Source organism: Bubalus bubalis, chromosome 23 (assembly GCF_019923935.1).
Source record: "Bubalus bubalis isolate 160015118507 breed Murrah chromosome 23, NDDB_SH_1, whole genome shotgun sequence".
In the NCBI taxonomy this organism is placed as follows: Eukaryota; Metazoa; Chordata; class Mammalia; order Artiodactyla; family Bovidae; genus Bubalus; species Bubalus bubalis.
In genome coordinates, this window is record NC_059179.1 from 24807808 (window position 1) to 24826509 (window position 18702).

Consider the following 18702-nt stretch of genomic DNA (forward strand, 5'->3'; position numbering starts at 1 on the left):
ATCTTCCCTACAAACCATTCCATTTCCCTCACTAGGCAAGAGCAACCATTTTTTTCAGGCTGGCAAGCACTGACCTGAGGAGCTGGTGCTGATTCCGGGCTGCAGAGTTGCGGAGCAGGAGGCCATGTTATTTGGAACTCCAAAGACTGCGGGGGAGGGAAGAAGGTTGGTGAGAGTACATCCACACAGAACGGGGGCAGAGAAGCACTGGAAGAAAGGCCAGCATCGCACTGTGTTACACTACTGTTTTTAGGAAAACCTTGGGCTCCTGCTTTGCAGCATGGAACCAATCATTAGTCCATGGTGTGCCTTGGGTCATAATAGCCAGTGGGCAGTCGCAGGTTAGGGGGGCTTTGAATGGACATCGATTCCAGCCAAGCCCTTCTCCTTCATGACTGCTTCACAGAAAGGGCACTTAAAACCTAGAGTAGTTAAATAATCTCTCAAGTTCACACAGTTAATCCTTATATTTGTTTTCATGTTCTTTCTCATGATATAGATATAGATATAGCTATAGATAGATACACTTTACCACATAGTCCTTTCCATAGGGGACCCACCAGAGGAATCAGCATAGATGTTGAAGTTCCAGTGAAAAAATCTTGGGCTGCTTGGCCATAGGAAGCCCTTCTAGGAAGCCATGGGGATGGCAAATGCTGGTGGGGCCATTCAGCTCCAGCGTGAGATGTGGAGGGGTCAGGACAGGGAGGGCTGTGAGCCGTGAGCCACATACCTGATCCTGCAGAATAGGCATTGGTGTTGAGCAGGGATGAGCTCTGGGTTGTGATGTTGTTGTGATAGGTGCCCATGGAGGACCCCGCCGGCAACGTGGAGGACCACACATGGGAGGGAAGGTTGGCATCCAGGATGGTTGTATCATAGGTGCCAGACACTGAAAACATACACACACCCCAGTGAGACAAACCCATTCTCAGTGCTGGGGGAGCCCAGTGGGCTTGGTTTGCCAGGACTTTCCCAGTGTAGCCCTGAAGGTCCCTACTCCTGGCAACTCCCTCAGTCTAAGAAAACTGCAGGAGCTGGTCATCCCACTTCTGTCTGAAATCTTGTTGCTGGTGAAAACCTGATCTCTTGGGTCAGAAATTCTTGTTGGCTCTTGATGAAATCTGAGGTAGGTAAATTTTGCTCTAGGGTCCACCCATTTCTCCTCCTAAGCCCCCCTCACCACCTCCCAGTGCACTGTCCCCACTAATGGTCTCTCTCTCTCTCTCTGTTGCTGACCCCCCTTCACAGATGCCGTGGACCTACGACTCCTTTACGGTAGAATTCCAGACAGCAGTGCAGGAAGGGAAGTCCTCAGTTCCGAGGCCACTCTGTACCGGTGGCAGCCTTCTCCTGTTGAACGCTCCTTAAACATTTCTTTGTGCCAACCAGGCTCAAGGGGTATGCTGTTACCCTGAGTGGCCTTGGGCGTATCTCAAATCTGAAACCAATTCTGCCTATTTGTTACCTGAGTGGGAGTTAGCCACACAGGTCACAAACTACTCTGAGGTTTTGGTTTTATATTGAAAAACAAAAGATCACTATCTCAAGGGTTTTTTTTTGTTTTTTCAGTAGTGAGAGGAAAGCTTCACCTCATATATAGCAGAACTGGCTTCTCCTCACCTCCCCCCAGGGACCTGCTGATTCATCTCTCTGCCTCCCACAGAACCCACCTTGCACTTGGCAGGCACATGATGTATGAGTGCTGAACTACACTCATTCTGCTTGTCTTCCCCTCAGTCTACCCTGCTCATTGCCTTTCCTCAGTGCCCTGTGCTTGGAATAGAGGCAGTACATAATAAATGTTTATCGGGTGACAGAAAACACTACAACTTTCCCCAATATTATTGTTTCGGGGAACCTGGCCAACACATTCCCAGGACATGTCAAGAATTTCCTGGGAGAATCTCTAGGCTCTAGAGCCAGATGATGGCCTGCACGTGAGAAGGCTGATGGAGGTGAGGTGAGGAGGATGCAGTCCACATTTTCACACTGCAGGAAGAGCAATGCTCAGGGTTTTGCAAAGTCTCCGCTGCATCCTGAAAAGCCTGCCCGGGCACGCCTGTCACCTTATCCCCTTCCTTCCACAGCAGCCTGGGGCTGAGGGGCTTACCTGACTGGGAGCTCGCTGTCACCACCTTGGTCTCCACGGTGCCTTTCTTGGGGATGGGGAGTGTGTTAGAGGAATTCCGGGTGGGGCTCACGCTTGCTGAGCGGCTCCCCTTGAGCAAACGTTTGACGTCATCCAATTCTGTCCCTGAAAGGAATCCCCCAGTTTTTCATTAGGCTTGGGATTCCTTCCCAAGTCCGTGAGTGGTGAACATTCACGGCACCCTGAGCCCTGGGGAGGATGAAGCGTCCACTTCGCCTGCTGGGACATTTCTGGTTAGCCTTGTCACTTCTGCATTTTGCCAATTTATAGCACTGATTAACCTGGCACTTTGTAATGTTAATAGCCTCATAAATCTAGGGGCTCTACAAGGAGGTCAAAGTCCTCAGTAGATATTTCCTAATTAGACATCGCAGGGAAGATTCTGTGGCTGGAAGACCCTGTCATCCTGGATCGGGGGGAGCATTCACACCTGGGATAGCCAGAGAACAAGACTCCTTGAAATGAATGGTTCAGCGGTGGTCTCATCCCAGGCAGAGGCTGCCTCGGCTGTGGGGTCTCTGACTTTGTATGCTTTGAAGTGTCAAAAGGAATGTGTGGCCCTTAACTCTTAAACATTACGCTGCTTTCCTGTGAATTAATTTCCAGACCCGCTGGCTGATAGGATTTGCCATGAGGAGATTCAGTGGAGTAAAACACGCTGTGCCTCCCAAGGTGGCAAAGAGAAGAGGAGGGTGGCGTTGTGCAAGGGCACCGTGTGAGAGGAGGCATTTGCTGACGACACGTGCCGGAGGACCGCCAGGCACCCCCCCGAGAGCTCCAGACGGTGTGCTCAACAGCCCCCTCCCCAAGCCTGGAAAGACAGGTGAGACCGTGTCAGGCCTGGAGTTGGATCCCACGGCCCAGGCCCTGAGCTCTTGGGACAAGTCCCAGTCTCTGATTCCTGAGCCACCCCAGCCAGCTCTTTCTCTTCCTGGTCTTTGTTCTTGGCTCCCACCCACCCACAACAGGAGTGCCACATGGTCAACAGAGACAAGGGAATCCCTGACATCTGAGATAACCAAGTTCGAACTCTCACACTTCTGCCTTCTCTGGAAGGTGAGAAGGATGTCAGACCTCCGTGAGTCCCCTCTTGCTCCTTTTCCTTCAGGTGTACTGAAACTTCCTCCCATGTCTCTGCCCACTCATCTCGCTGAGACCTTCCTTCAGTCTCCCTTCAAGTGACTGGCTAACTGGGAAGACTCCTCTGGCCCTGGCTCCCTCTGTCCCTGAGGTGTCATGGCCGGTGCTTTATTGTCTGTGAACTACAATGCAGCAGGGACCAGGACTTGCTCAGCTCCTCACCCCTGCACGCAGCCCTGGGCCCCTGTCACAACCTTAGACATGTTGTTTATGGCACGAGTGGCTGCGCGCACACAGCAGGAGCCCTGGACTCTTGGGTCCTTCCCAGGACGGAAGCACTTACAGCGGGTAGACGGGGACGCGCTCTGCAGTCGGACTCGGATCTCGCTCTCTGTACAGGGAAGAGACGGAACAGCTGTGAATGAAGGAGCTGGGCTCACAGTGCCCCACACTGAGCTCTGGGCTGCACATTCATCTTTGGGCTGCTCTGTGATCCGGGGACAGAAAACCTAGGTATGCTCAGGATGAGTGCTGCTTAGAAAGAGGTGTCCTCTCCTTACCCTGGATCACAACTGCGCTCCCCCCGCCCGCCCCCCGCCCCACCAGCCGCTGAGAGCAGAAAACCCTAGGCTGAGCCTGGAGGTGCCATCATAATCGGCAATAACCAACCCCTTTTCTAGGGCCCTGGAGAAGGAAATGGCAACCCACTCCAGTATTCCTGCCTGGAGAATCCCATGGACAGAGGAACCTTGCAGGCTGCAGTTCATGGGGTCGCAGACAGTCGGACACGACTGAGCGACTCAGAACAACTTCCTAGGGCCCACTCCTCTTTACCAGAACCAAGCTGCTCTCCTGTCTCTAGGGTTTCTCAGCCAATAGCAAGAGAATTCTAGTGTTTCCTTAGCCATCTTGGCCTCTTTAGGGCAGCAAGTGGGTGATTTAACATTCTAAGTTTCAACATCAATCAACTATCAAGTTATGCGTGGTTGGTATGTGCCTAACTTTTCAGGCCCCCGGGAGGCTTAGACTGGCCCTTATGAATGCCCAGGGCCTAGGAATTCTGCCTTCAGCACTGCCCTGACACACTCCTTGCCACCTTCACCGGATAAATCAAGGGCAGCTTTCTCCAGGACCACATTCCCTCCTAGGGCCTTATCCACAAGCAGTTGTGGAGAGTGCAAAACTCTCGCAGGGAACTTTGTCCCCTGGAACAATGAAAAACAGGGGCTTGTGCTTTTTTTTTTTTGCTGTGTAAATGCAATTACAGGACAACTTGTTAAAGTCACCCAGGAGACTGGGCGTGAAATGAGATGTGATGCTAGCGCCCTCAGACAATCCACAGCAGAGCGAACCACTCCACACGCTTGCTAGTCTGCTGTCAAAAACCCACCCTTCCCAAAGGAGACCCCCAGGTGCTACAGGCTCCTTGAGGTCAGAAACCATGGCTTATTCATTCTTTACTCCTCACTTTTCCTGGCTCATGTCTGGACACACGTTAGATGCTCAGAAAATACTAATTGGATGAATTGAACTGAACCCAGGGACAGAGATTACCTCGTGTTTGGCTCCGTCCTCTGGTTGAAGAAGATGCTGAGAAACAAAGAAAAGCAATATTAGGCATATATGAGAGGTGGCATGCTGAATATCTGTGACATGGAGGCAGACCTATTTGGGTGGGGGAGGTTGTTTTCATAGTGCATTTATATCCAGATAGAAACCTTTATGGATGGTGGATGTTTAATAAATGATGCCCACATGGCCAAAGGGAAGAGAAAATTATGTAAGCCCCAGTGTGCTTAGGGTGTTAAGTTAGCAAATGAATGTTAAATTGGCTCACACTTAGAATGTTAACTAAGGTAATCATGATCCATTTGGACTGGTTGATCACATTGATTAACTGTATCAAAAGACTCCCAGGTCTTTCCTTTAGTTTTTTTTAGAGACTGTCTTGGGTTTTGCACTGTAAGCAAGTAAATAAATGAAATTATAATCACTCATATCATCAATTCTTATGCACAGTGGAAACCCAAGACTGTGGACTCAAGATTTAAGATCCCACCTAACGTGTCCCTTTAAGGCTGCTGTGGTAGAGGTGCTGGGATGTTTGATATTTGTGCATTCTCAACCCTACTCCCCTTTGTAGGAAGGTCTCTGTAGGTCCTGTGGAAGGGAAAAGTCTATGATTGTTGCCTGGCCTTAGGGCTTATCTGCCCAAGCCTGAGCCTTGTATGAGAAGCTTGCCATTTCATGAGCAAAGACTTTTGACGGCAAACTGATACGTCTGACCACCCATCCCCTTAAGATGCTTTAGGACAAAGAGCCAAGAAAAAGAGGTCAGCAGAGGTCAGACTCTTCTAGAAGAACCCACTTAACTCATGATGTTCCCTCTCCATCCCTGCCAGGGTTGACCAACCATTTCTTTAGAAAGTAAGGATAGGACATACCAAATTCCTTCCGGGGATACTCGGGGGAAGAGTTGCCACTGGAGCTCCCTGGAGAAAGGACAAACAGGACAAATGGCCACTTAAACCCAAATAGCTTCCGAGAGAGTGGGTCCTTTCTGCACCTCTGCAGCCTGGGTGTTCAGCCCAGGATTTAAGCACATTATGCCCAAGGGACTTCCTTGTGGCACTTCCTTCTGGTCATTGATCTACTTCGGTGGGATGAGGTCTGAACAAAGAACAACTGTCTCATTTCCTTTTTGTTTTCACTTCCTCAGCTCTGCCCCATGCAGTGCCGATGCCGATGACCCATCTCTGATCAAATGAACGTGCTGTTGGCACCAGCAGTTCTCTGACCTTGTGCGGCTTGTTCCGGAGGTGGGCCTTGTTAAATGAAGAGACCGGTGCTGGCAGAGCAGCAGGGTGCGCTTGTGGTGATCCCCTCCACCTGGCCTGGATTTAGGGTTCTCCCTACCCTTGGCAGCCCTGGGTCACAATCATTTACTGGGATATCCAGAAACAGGGTACTCCGCTTTTTCATCACCAGTACTCATCTCATTCACTATTAGACCCATTTGCACCTGGCTCGTCTGTTTTCCACTAAAACTCTAGATTTATGTAGATCACCAGGAATTCCAGTAACCTTAGGAGAAGACCCCAGATGTCTTCCTCTCACCTCCTCTTTCTTGATCATGAGCTTGCCCCCTTTCTCTCTGACTTAAATGGCATTGTAATTGACTCCTCCTTTGTGTGATCTGGCTCTTCTTTCTGCATTTCCCCCAAACTTTATCTTTCTGTCTTCCCTTCTGCTTTTGAACTCTCTTCCCTGACAAATTCCTTCAGTTTTCCAACTTCTGCTAACAACCCTTTGTGGATAACCCCACACTAGGGGTCTTGCCTTGACTTCTTCCCTGAGCCCAAGTCCTGTGTGTCCTGTTGCCTGCGAAGTAGCCCCACCAGAAAGTCATGCCAGAGGCTCTACTTTAGGACAAAATAAATGAATTCATTCAAAGGATGAGAGAAGCTACTGAGGGGAGAGAGTAGTTCCTTCTTAAAGTCTGTGGGCCCGTACCTTCATATGTTCCATGGCGGGTGACATGAGTCTTCCTCTCGAAAGTTGAGCCTGGTGAGTTGGGCAGAGTGGAGGCAGGTGAATGGGCCCTCCTGTAACTGGAGGTGGAGGCATTGCCTCGCAAGCTCCCACCTACAAGTGGGGAAAGACATAGACCCTCAGAGCACTTCACAGGGTGACATACAGTTATACTAGGTACACGCTAGTATACTAGGTTATACGGTTATACAGTTATACTAGGTACACACTAGTCAGTCCTAATGAAGGAGGGCTCTGTGGAGGGGCCAGAGGCCTTCAGCAGAGCATGACTGAAAGGGTGCTCAGAAATGGAGGTGGAATTACTGCTGCTGCCCTTTTCAATAACCCTGAAAGACAAGGAGGTCCTTTCTGTCTGTAGCCAAAGTGCATGGAAGTGGAGAAGCAGGATGCTTCCTAAAGACCTGGCCTGTAATTGTAGACCACTGCTGGGTGCACTGGAATACAACCCCACATGCAAATATTTCTCCACAGGTAAGGACATATGCAGCTCTTCGGCAGCTCAGCTGTTTGCATATCTTGGGTCTTCTCTCTTCAGTGTCATTCCAAGATTTAAAAAATGACTTTGGACTCACAGACTTAGAGAATGAACTTCCAGTTGCAGGTTGAGGAGGGGGTGGGTAGCGGGAGAGAATGGGGAATGGAAGTAAAGGATTGTTAGGGAGTTTAGGATGGGCTTCCCTTGTGGCTCAGTTGGTAAAGAATCCTCCTGCAATGCTGGAGACCTGAGTTCGATCCCTCGGTTGGGAAGATCCCCTGGTGAAGGGAAAGGCTACCCACTCTAGTATTCTAGCCTAGAGAATCCCATGGACTGTATAGTCCATGGGATTGTAAAGAGTTGGACCCAACTGAGCAACTTTCACTTCATTTCACTTTGGGATAGACATGTACACACTGTGGTATCTTAAATGGATAAGCAACAAGATCCTACTATATAGCACAGGGAACTCTGTTCAATGTTATCTGGCAGCCTGGGTGGGAGGGCAGTCTGGGGGAGAATGGATACATTTATATGTACAGCTGAGTCCCTTTGCATCCACCGGAAACTACCACAACATTGTTAATTGGCTATGCTCCAATATAAAATAAAAAGTTTAAAACGATAGCTTTAGAGGCAACGTGTGTGTATATGTGTTTTCCCTGCTTTGTTTGTTGTGTTTCAGTTGCAAGTTACCAGGAAATATTATTTCTTTGAGATCTACTGGGTCTGTGTTGGATGCTTGCCCAGTGGAAACTCACACAGTCTGGGGCTGTATGTCACCGGATTTCCTTAGCACAGTAACCTAATCCTTAAGTTTCTTTTGTTGTTTTGTTGTTACTAATTCAAATTGTAAACCCTCAGACATGGATACCCTTTTCTAAAAGAAATGACTTAAAGAGAGTTAGTAGTTCACTGGGAAAGGAGTCACCTCTCTAGGAAGGCTTCTTAATCATGTTATTTATATAATGACAACTGATCCCGTTTGAAATAGGCCTCACAGCTCTTTGGGGCATTTGGAATGGGTGACAAACAGTGGTAATGATCCCTCTCGCTGCCCATCTGTCCTTCCCCGACCCCTCCCACCAGCAGGCACTTACTTGAGTTTATGTAGCCGCTGCTGCCATGCGTCAGGCTCTGTTTCTCCAGCCGGCTCCCTCCACCCAGAGATCCTGTTTTAGCATAGCCATTGCTGGTCCCCCCTTCTGCAGAAACGAGGAGCAGGGGACTTTACAAGTGGACTCAGCAGCCCCTCTCACCCGCCTTCCCTGGCCGCTCACCCACAACCCTCTTGGTTTGGGGCCCCTTTCCCACCGGCACCACACGGATCTCATTTTGTTTGTTTTGGATACAAATGTCAAGAGCAAATATTCTACCCACAAGAAAGTTCCCAGGGTGGTTGCTGATTAGGGTAATTTAAATATTAGAAAAGACAGCAAGTGATGAAAACTCCTTGAGGCCAGGGCCCGGGTTGGACTTTTATGAATGCCTGGCCAGTGCCCTGGACCTGGCAGCCACTGGATGTGTCAGAGGGCCAAGTGACAGCTCTGTGAGGATGGTGTTTCACCTGGCAGCCCATCACGCTCCAACCTGTGTGTGGATGCGGAGGCTTCCCACCCCCTCCTGAATCAGGATTCCCAGGAGGTGCAGGGCTAGCTCGGGGGCTTGGATCTCCATTATAGAACCCACTAACCCCAGCGACCTCCTGAGAGAAGAGCAGATTCAAACAGAAGCCTGACTATGGTTCCCTCCTCCTAACCTAGGCCCAGGCTGGAGGAGATTTCTGGTATTTTAGTGTCCAATCAAATCTATAGAGACAGAAACCAGATTTGTGTATTTTAGAGGCCAGGGAGAGGGGAGAAAAGATGGAAATGTTCTAAAATCAGATTGTTGCCAAGGGGCCACATGACTCTATGGATGCACTAATGACCATTGAATTACACACTTCAAACTGGTGGATTCTGTGGGATATAAGTTAAAGTCAACACAGCTGTTAAAAGAAAAAGATTTCCGATATTCTGGATTTGCTGGACTGACGAGTGAGAGCCCATGAGAAAGGTTACACGTGGAGCCCTTCACATAAGCCTTAGTGAGAAGCAAGTTCTCAAAATAAGTCACTTACTTGGTGGTAAGGATGTAAGTCTTGTAGTTACTGTTTCTGTGATGACTAGAAAAAGACAAAGAAAAGAGGAGATCTTACATAATGCACTGAAATTCCTCCACTTTGGCAAGGTCTCGCATCTTTCATAAGTTCAGCACATTAAATTAGGTTCAAGGTAGATTTTTATACACTTGTGCTTCAAGGGATTTGATCTGACCTTCTGTAAAAGCAAATAGGTGCAATAACAATGGGACTTAATGTACCTAGAAAATAGGTTTATATTTCTTTGGGACCAAAAGTAGTTAGGTACCCACTGACTTGAAAAATGAGTTACCGTGCATTAATATCTCTAATCTAACAATTAGATCTAGCCCAGGCCTGGATTCACCTTTGAAGGAGGGTCAGAACCTCAAGCCACTTTTCTCTGCACTGTCTCTTCTGAACAGTCACCCAGTCCAGCTGAGGCCAGTGCATCTTCCTGGCTGATTCCACTGTGATGTGGATAATGACCTTGAACTTCTCTGGGAATTTGGGGGTATCTCAAGGGCACATAATTCATTCTAAAAACTTCAGGGCCATGCCTGAGTGTGAGGAGATGTATGAAGGAAGGGGGTTGATAAGTCACATTTGGTGCTTGGTGAAATCACGGACAGGTGGATATCCAAGACAGACTTGAGAATCAGTCCCTTTGCCTCCTGAAATGGAGAAGGTGCCAAGTGGTGGTGAGGCTATGGAGGTCATAAAAGTTTTTTGTGTTTTTTAAAAACACCAGTTAGAATAAACTGAGTTAGAATAAACTCTTGCCTTCCTGAATCACTCTCTCCTCTACAGCAGCATGGGGGGTGGATAGATTCTGAAACCATAACTGGGCCAATTTTGTGTTCTGACCGTGACCATCACCAGCCACTACCTCCTTCTGGGTTGGACATCAAGGTGCCCCTATTTAGCTGAGCCCCCTGTTTTCTGAAATCACACTTCTCATGCATGTGTGTGCACAAGCCCAAGTGTATGCATATATGTGGTATGTATGAAGGTATGGCTCATGAGAAAGGAAAAGAAAAGGATGAAGAAGATGATGAAGGAGATGGTGGGGCGTCACTTTGTGTGCTGGCAAGTGCTCCCTCCCACATGGGTCTTACTGCTCCTACCCGTCACCCTTTCTTTCTTCACTCTGCGTGTTCCTATTAGTTTGGTTGTCTTAGCAGCAACACGGGGTTATTAAAGGAGCAGAAGCAGCATCACCTGCATAAAAGGAAATGGTTGTAGAGACAAAAATGGCAGCTTGATTTGAATAATAGTCCTTGAGCGTTCACGAAACCTCTTGTTGTGTGGACTTTTGGGATTCTATGACACATAAAAATAAATTATTTCTTAACTTAAGAGTTCCAAGTCTGTGGACGCAGAATTTTTTTTAATTTTATTGGAGATATATGAAAGTCACAGGATAGATGAAAGAGTTAGAGCTGCTAAGGGGACAGTTTAAATGTCTCTGAATTTATCATCTGGGCAGTTTCACACAAGACATGTGCCTGTTGTCAGTTTCCAGTGTAGATTGCAGCTATGACAGCAGTGTGATTCCAGCTCTGCCCCAGTAATGCGGGTATTATTCTTTTGGATTTCCATCACCTTGTATCCCTAAATAAGAACACGATTGAATAAACTCTAGCAAATCCATTCAACAGGATATTATGAAATCATTACAAATGCTGGTTATAAAACCTGTAACATTGAAATGGCAATTCTGGTCTTTGAAGGAAAAATGGAACACATTTCAATTACAAGTGTATTAAAAAAAATCAACAAAAGCCTTCTTAAAGGACAAAATAAAGCCTATTTAGGAATACATTTAAAATTGTACAGTGAAAAAAGAGCAAAAAACTAAGAAAAAACTAAAAACAAAAAACATAAATAGAAAAAAACATACAGTAGTTGTGGTAGAATTAGGAATGAATTATTTACTTTTTCCAAATTTTTTACCACTTTTATAATGACATTTATCACGCTCTTACTTCTTTCAGTGACTTCAGTGCCATCGCGTTTGTTCTTCTGGGTTACATCCATATCATCGCCACCTACAGAAAAAGCCAGAAACCAGGACTAGCCATGTCCATTACCACCCCTTTTCATAAGTGTAGGTCCCTACTATTCAAGCTGAGAACTAAAACTGGATTCCCAGGATTCAAAGCATAATTCTTTTGTGTGCATATATTTTAATAAGGGTCATTCCCATTTCTTGTATTAGTTAGGGAGTAATTTAATAGTTCCAGCTTGGATCCTATTCTTTTGTACTGAGATCTTTTTTTTTTTTTTTTCAGGGTCCAGTTGACCAGGTTGCACCCTGCTGAGCATTAAAGGTATTACATAGATCTGGCACCCTGACATTTGACTATAAAACTTCCACTTTTTGCCAAGTAATACAATATCTCCCAAAGCATGTGGTGCTTTCAGCTAATTCATTTTGATGTATCCCACAGTGTTCAGTGTTCTATACAATGTTCTGTGAATAGAAGACATTCATGCGTCATTATTTAGAGTTCAGATGTGAGAATGATGTTTGATGGGTTGAAATCAGGATACAAATCATTATGATGGTCATACTTGTGTGGAACTTTATACTTCACAACATGAAATTTTCTCTTTAACACAACAGCCCTACTATGTTTCTTTACAGACTTATGTAGGAAAAAAACAACAAGAAAGTCAATGTAAAATCTATTGAAATATGTAGGAAAAGATTTGTACAAGTCATCTGCGTTCTCCCTTCACTCTTACTCTGGGCAGAAAAAATCACTGAGATCTTGTCCACTGTGTCCTGAAGCGTGGATGGGATGAGGCAAGGCTAACTGCAGGGGTGGGGCTGGGCTGGGCTGGGGAGGAGCACGGTTCAGGAAACCAAGGCAAGGATCCCTGTTCCAACTGGGTGCTTTTGGCTGTAGTCACCAGTCTCAGGCTCTGCAAGGACTTGAAACCTGGCTTTCCCTGGGGTTCTCTCTGCCCAACCTTCCTTTCCTCCTACTTGATCTTTTGGGTGCAGTTCAGATTGGGATTTTAGGATTCAGGAGCAAGCTACTCCCACCCAGGACACCCCTTTCTTGAAGATCTCTCCTTTCAGTCTTTTTCTCCTGCCTGGTGACTTTACGGTCTACTTATCCACTAGGTGCAATGGACATAGAGCCTACTCCCATCGTACTTTCAGGGGCCCACAAAAAATTTTTAACTTCTTTTTAAAATCCAACAGAAAAATGAACACACTCTAACTTGGATTGTATTCTTTCATGCAGTTTTTTGTCTTTTTTTTTTTTTTAATGGAGGAAGGACATCCACAAAGGCAAAAGTATCTAGGTCGACAAAAGTCCTAATGCAGCCCGGGGTGAGCTCCCCACTGAAAATCAAGACCACGCAAGACCCACTGGTCAACTACCTGGTGGAATCCACCAAGATCCGCACAGTTAACATCAGAGCCTGATCGAATGTGCCAACTCCGCTCACTGGGGTTTTTTAAATGCAGCTCTAGGCAAGGAATGAGGCATCATGGAAAAATTCCTGGCTGCAGCTAAGAAGACACAGAAGTTCTTTGCAGGTATGTTTCCCAGAGCCGAAGAGCAGAGGCTCCATGAGCAATTTAACAGTGGAGTCCAGCTTGATCACAGGGCCAAACCTGACTTGTGACTCTGTCTGTACTCCTGTAGGACTATGTCCCACCAATCTACATACAACCTGACACCCTCTTTGAAATCCACCGTTTAAGCCTTAATTGCCTTTGGCATCTCTGAAGCTCCCCCTCACCTCTTTTTTTTTTTTTTTTTTTTTTTTTTAATTCATCATCAGCTATGAACCAGGAGGCATTTTGGAGATTAAATGTTCACATGCCCCTGGCTGCCAGTGGGGAGCCACCTAGCATGGCAGCACCTGAATTGTTATAAACAGTTCCTTTCAGGATAATATTTCATAACAACCTATGGAAACTTTAACTTTCCACAAGTTATCACTTATTACCATCCTTAAATGAAAGTTGCTGCCGGCAGCTATAAATTTGGATTGGCTGGGTCGTTTCCACTTATAGCCATCAAGGCAGACTGATGATAGCTCCAGTCCATTTGATAAGAGTCTCAGCGTCTAGGCAGCCAAACTGGCAAGTGTTTTCTTGTTCTTTCTGTACCTAAAAATATAACAAACATTTCTAGGTAGCCCCTATCTTTTTCTTAGGTACCAATGATGAAGCCTTAAGATCTGCAACAAAAAAAGCCAAGAGTTCCCTAACTTCCAGAGGGCACAAGGAGATAGCCTGCTAAGAAATCAGATGCCCCCCTCCAGAATGGGAGGGAGGGGAGCCCTCACTGGCCAGTGCTCTAGAGATAGAAGGGCCCCTGGGTGGATGAAGGTAGATGCAACATCTGTCTCAGCCTGGAGCTCCTACATGGCTGCATCCCATGGCCATACACAATGATTTCTTGGGCCTGAAATAAGGAAGGAGCTCTGCTGGCTTTACCCAGACCAATAGTCAGAAATGGCAGGGATGTATCAGGAGACAAATGTCTTTCAACCAGAGCTGAGAGGAAATTTTCTGTGACTTATCAAAGCGAAAATGATGGGTTGAGGCACAAACCTGGATAGGGATCATCCCACGGGGCTACAGTTTTCCCACAGGATTTCCTTCTTAAATATTTTAAGTGCCGAGAGTTTTAAAAAAGTGTAACATAAGGGAAAGGAAAGTACATGCCCAGACTCGTGGCTGAGCCTGCCTCTCCCAGCAGTGCTTATCTGAACACCTTGCCCCAAAAGTACTACTTAACAAAAGCACAGTCAAGGAGCATAATTTTAAACTTCTGGGATGTTTGGGCCACTTTACTAGAACTGAGGATAAGCAGGTCATTCAAGTTCTCAATTCCAAAATTATGTTAATTTCCATTCATAGTTCTAAGGGGCTGCTTCGTGGTTATTTCATAATGTTCTTTTGAAGACATAAAAGTGATCCTGTGCCATTTTCTTATGTAAGAAAACGCAATTCAGAATCATTTTCCTACTTTTATGAGTTTTTTTCCTTTCCTCTTCATTTAAATGGTGTCGCATCCACCTAAAACTATTCCTATTGATGATGGGGTGTAACCCAGGCACAAACAAGGCCAAATTGCTGATACCAAGAGAAAACCATCTCAACCGACCTTCTTATAACAGTTCATGAAACACTTGGTCTTCAGCACAAAGAAGGGAACAGAGAAGGAAATGTTTTTCTATTTTAGGAATAAATGTCCCTATTCTCTGCTAAGGAATCACAGGTATCCTTATAGCTGTTGTTACTCCAATCTCTGTACACTTTACATTTTAAAACAACAATAAAATAACCAAAATGTGGGAAAACCACCCACTAGCTATTGCCCTGTTAACACAGACGGGCCAAGCAGTTTGCAGGGGGTATCAACCTATCAACCCTATCATGCCCTAGGGTTGATAGTCTCAGAGGCTTCTGTCTCTACACCCCTCTGGCAAGCAATGGGTGCCCCCCACCTCTGCATCTAGCATCCTCCATTTTCATAACCAGGGCTGGGGGAGCTTGGGCCCTAGCTTGGTGATTAAGCTGCTTGTTTATAGCCATGTTTGGTTAAATCCTGCTACCACTAACAATGGCAAATGAGCCAAACCAGGCAGATGCAAACTTCTTTTGGTCAGGCATAATTTTAAAATGTGGTTAGTTCTTAGGTCAGAGCGGTTTCAGCAATCTGGGTTTCTATCCAAGCTTGAAGCAAGACTCCTTGCTTTAAGTGCCCCCATGTTAACTCTGATCAGATTCGTGGGAGTGTTTTGAAGGGGCTGAGAGTAAAGCAAGCCTTCTCTGATTTTCAAAAGGGCTCCACTGGGGGCTGTACATTTAGTTTAGTTTCAACTTAGATTTGTGCCTTAGCTCTAAGAGAAAGCAGATGGGGGTAAGAGAAACGATTCCGCTCTCCAAACAGATTTCTTTAAAAAATCTTCCTACATTTTATGGAAAGAACTAATCCAACTATTAAGCTACTGATTAGCTGCTTCTCAAAGAAATGAGGCGCTAGAGGATTTGCAAACACTTCAAAAAAGTAAAGTGGTAAATTGTTAGTTAGTAGTTAATGTGGTCTGTGAGATACCTAAACTGGTAGTTCTCATCCCAAAATGAATTTATTTTGGTCTACATTGGCCTGTAAAATGTGACAGAATTTTTTTTCTTGTTCCAAGTTAGACTCCAGGAAGTTCCTGGATTAACATATCATTTCAGATATTTTACTTTACTTTAGATTAGGGGTGGTAAGTGTAGAGTGTGATATACAGCCAACCCCTTGAGCTTAGTCAGAAGCTGCCAGCACAGACTCTGGGGGAGCACACTGGTGCTCAGGGGTTACTTCTAGAAACCCCCACTCAGCTACACTTTGATTTCTGAGCCGTTCTCTGCTATCAAGGGGAGAGAGGGAAAGTAGAGAAGGGTGGAGAGAGAGAAGGAGAGACAAACTGAGATTGAGAGAGAAGGAATTTTAAACTCTTTATATTCTAAATAAAACAGTTTAACGCAAGTCATTTTACAATACTGAAAACAATACCAAAGAAATCTTGTCACCAGAGTTCACTTTATCTTCGCTGGCTTTTTTATTCTCTTTCCCACTGTCAAAACTTTCTTGTCCCTTTAAAAGACCTACCCTAAGTAGAATATATAAGTCAAACTAATCATTTATGATCAATTAATCACATCAACAGAACACTGGAAATTAAAGGATGTCATCTTAGATTCTCCGACAAACATTCAAGTTCTCAGCGGCAAACCTCAAATTAAAGTCTCACAAGAGCAAGAACCACCAAGTTCCTATGACTTACCTAGTTTGAGATGCTGAAGGAATCGGAAACAACTTTGAGTAAATGCCCCTTCTTTCTTCTCCTGACGTTTTCTTCTAGACTGTTTGCCGTTCCCACTTTTTTTTTTTTATCCAGACCCAGCCAAGGTGTGTTAGAGCTGAGTGATCTTTCAAAAATGTTCACTTCTCTCCCCCTTGTTTCTTTCAGTTCTTTGCTTCCAAACAAGTCCTGACAAAGGTGTGTCGAGGTTTAAAGCATGACTCCACCCTTCCAATTATCTGACACTTGCAGGATTAAAAAAAAAAATCTGCCTCCAGGAATCAAACTTTACAGGAGGCAGAAAGCTTCTCCAGTTTAGAGCTATGGGATTAACCATTTATGGGCCATGGGAAAAGGGAACAAAGGTTCAGCATAAAGGGAATGACCTTTTATTACTCCTCCTTACCTTTTATAGCCAGAGAACTGCCACAGCTTGGTATTCCCCTCCCTCGCTGCCATCAGTTCGGCTCAGTTCAGTCGCTCAGTCATGTCCAGCTCTTTATGACCCCGTGGACTGCTGCATTCTAGGCCTCCCTGTCCATCACCAACTCCCGGAGTTTACTCAAACTCATGTCCATTGAGTCAGTGATGCCATCCAACCATCTCATCCTCTGTTGTCCCCTTCTCCTCCCACCTTCGATCTTTCCCAGCATCAGCGTCTTTTCAAATGACTTAGTTCTTTGCATCAGTGGCCAAAGTATTGGAGTTTCAGCTTCAGCATCAGTCCTTCTGATGAACATTCAGGACTGATTTCCTTTAGGATGGACTGGTTGGATCTCCTTGCAGTCCAAGGGACTCTCAAGAGTCTTCTCCAACACCACAGTTCAAAAGCATCAATTCTTCGGCACTCAGCTTTCTTTATAGTCCACCTCTCATATCCATACATGACTCCTGGAAAAACCATAGCCTTGACTAGACGGACCTTTGTTGGCAAAGTAATGTTTCTGCTTTTGAATATGCTCTCTAGGTTGGTCATAATTTTCCTTCCAAGGAGTAAGCATCTTTTAATTTCATGGCTGCAGTCACCATCTGCAGTAATTTTGGAGCCGCCCAAAATAAAGTCTTTCACTGTTTCCATTGTTTCCCCATCTATTTGCCATGAAGTGATGGGACCAGATGCCATGATCTTAGTTTTCTGAATGTTGAGTTTTAAGCCAACTTTTTTTTTTTTTTGGTAAATTCACATTTATAGTGGGAGATTTTAACACAACTCTCTTAGACACTGATAGATAAGTCAAACAAAACAATTAACAAACATGATATATTTGACAGCTACATTAAGAGAACACTACACCAAAAGACTCTTGAGAGTCCCCTGGACCGCAAGGAGATCCAACCAGTCCATCCCAAAGATCAGTCCTGGGTGTTCACTGGAAGGACCGATGCTAAAGCTGAAACTCCAATACTCTGGCCACCCCATGTGAAGGGCTGACTCATCGGAAAAGACCCCGATGCTGGGAGGAACTGGGGGCAGGAGGAAAAGGGGAAGACAGAGGACGAGATGGCTGGATGGCACTGCTGACCCAATGGACGCGAGCCCGAGTGAACTCCAGGAGATGGTGATGGACAGGGAGGCCCGTGAAGCCAACTTTTTCATTCTCCTCTTTCACTTTCATCAAGCTCTTTAGTTCTTCTTCACTTTCTGCCATAAGGGTGGTGTCATCTGCATATCTGAGGTTATTGATCCTTCTCCCAGCAATCTTGATTCCAGCTTGTGCTTCTTCCAGCCTGGCATTTTTCATGATGTGCTCTGCATGCTGCTAAGTTGCTAAGTCACTTTAGTTGTGTCTGACTCTGTGCGACCCCATAGATGGCAGCCCACCAGGCTCCAACCTCCCTGGGATTCTCCAGGCAAGAACACTGGAGTGGGTTGCCATTTCCTTCTCCAATGTGTGAAAGTGAAAAGTGAAAGTGAAGTCACTCAGTCGTGTCCGACTAGTAGCAACCCTATGGACTGCAGCCTACCAGGCTCCTCCGTCCATGAGATTTTCTAGGCAAGAGTACTGGAGTGGCTTGCCATTGCCTTCTCCGTGTACTCTGCATATAAGTTAAATAAGCAGGGTGACAATATACAGCCTTGACATACTCCTTTCCTGATTTGGAACCAGTCTGTTGTTCCATGTCCGGTTCTAACTGTTACTTCTTGACCTACATACAGATTTCTCAAGAGGCAGATCAGGTGGTTTGGTATTCCCATCTCTTTAAGAATTTTCCCCAGTTTGTTGTGCTCCATACAGTGAAAGGATTTGGCATAGCCAATAAAGCAGAAGTAGATGATTTTCTGGAACTCTCTCACTTTTTCAATGATCCAACAGATGTTGGCAATTTGATCTCTGGTTCCTCTGCCTTTTCTAAATCCAGCTGCCATGGGAATAGTCAAAATCCCAATGTGTGTGACTCGTGGTGTATCCAGGCTTGTGGGGGATCTGTGGTCAGGGTCTGAGCCTGAGCCCTAGAAAAACTATGAAATTGACAGGATTTATTTCTGAG

At 45.8% G+C, this 18702-nt stretch overlaps 1 protein-coding gene across 1 annotated transcript in view; it reads right to left on the bottom strand.

Annotated features, from left to right (window-relative positions):
- COL17A1 (collagen type XVII alpha 1 chain) overlaps positions 1 to 16426 on the bottom strand; it is a 47034-nt gene extending 30608 nt beyond the window's left edge. The window contains exons 1-11 of the mRNA XM_006067732.4: positions 16195 to 16426; positions 11370 to 11432; positions 9382 to 9426; positions 8360 to 8464; positions 6746 to 6877; positions 5677 to 5724; positions 4787 to 4822; positions 3576 to 3623; positions 2114 to 2257; positions 734 to 892; positions 75 to 146 (exon numbers count right to left, since the gene is read on the bottom strand). Of these exons, the coding sequence (XP_006067794.4) occupies positions 75 to 146; positions 734 to 892; positions 2114 to 2257; positions 3576 to 3623; positions 4787 to 4822; positions 5677 to 5724; positions 6746 to 6877; positions 8360 to 8464; positions 9382 to 9426; positions 11370 to 11421 (841 nt within the window). The 5' untranslated portion in view covers positions 11422 to 11432; positions 16195 to 16426. The remainder of the gene's footprint in view (positions 1 to 74; positions 147 to 733; positions 893 to 2113; positions 2258 to 3575; positions 3624 to 4786; positions 4823 to 5676; positions 5725 to 6745; positions 6878 to 8359; positions 8465 to 9381; positions 9427 to 11369; positions 11433 to 16194) is intronic.
- Between the last annotated feature and the right edge of the window lie 2276 nt (positions 16427 to 18702).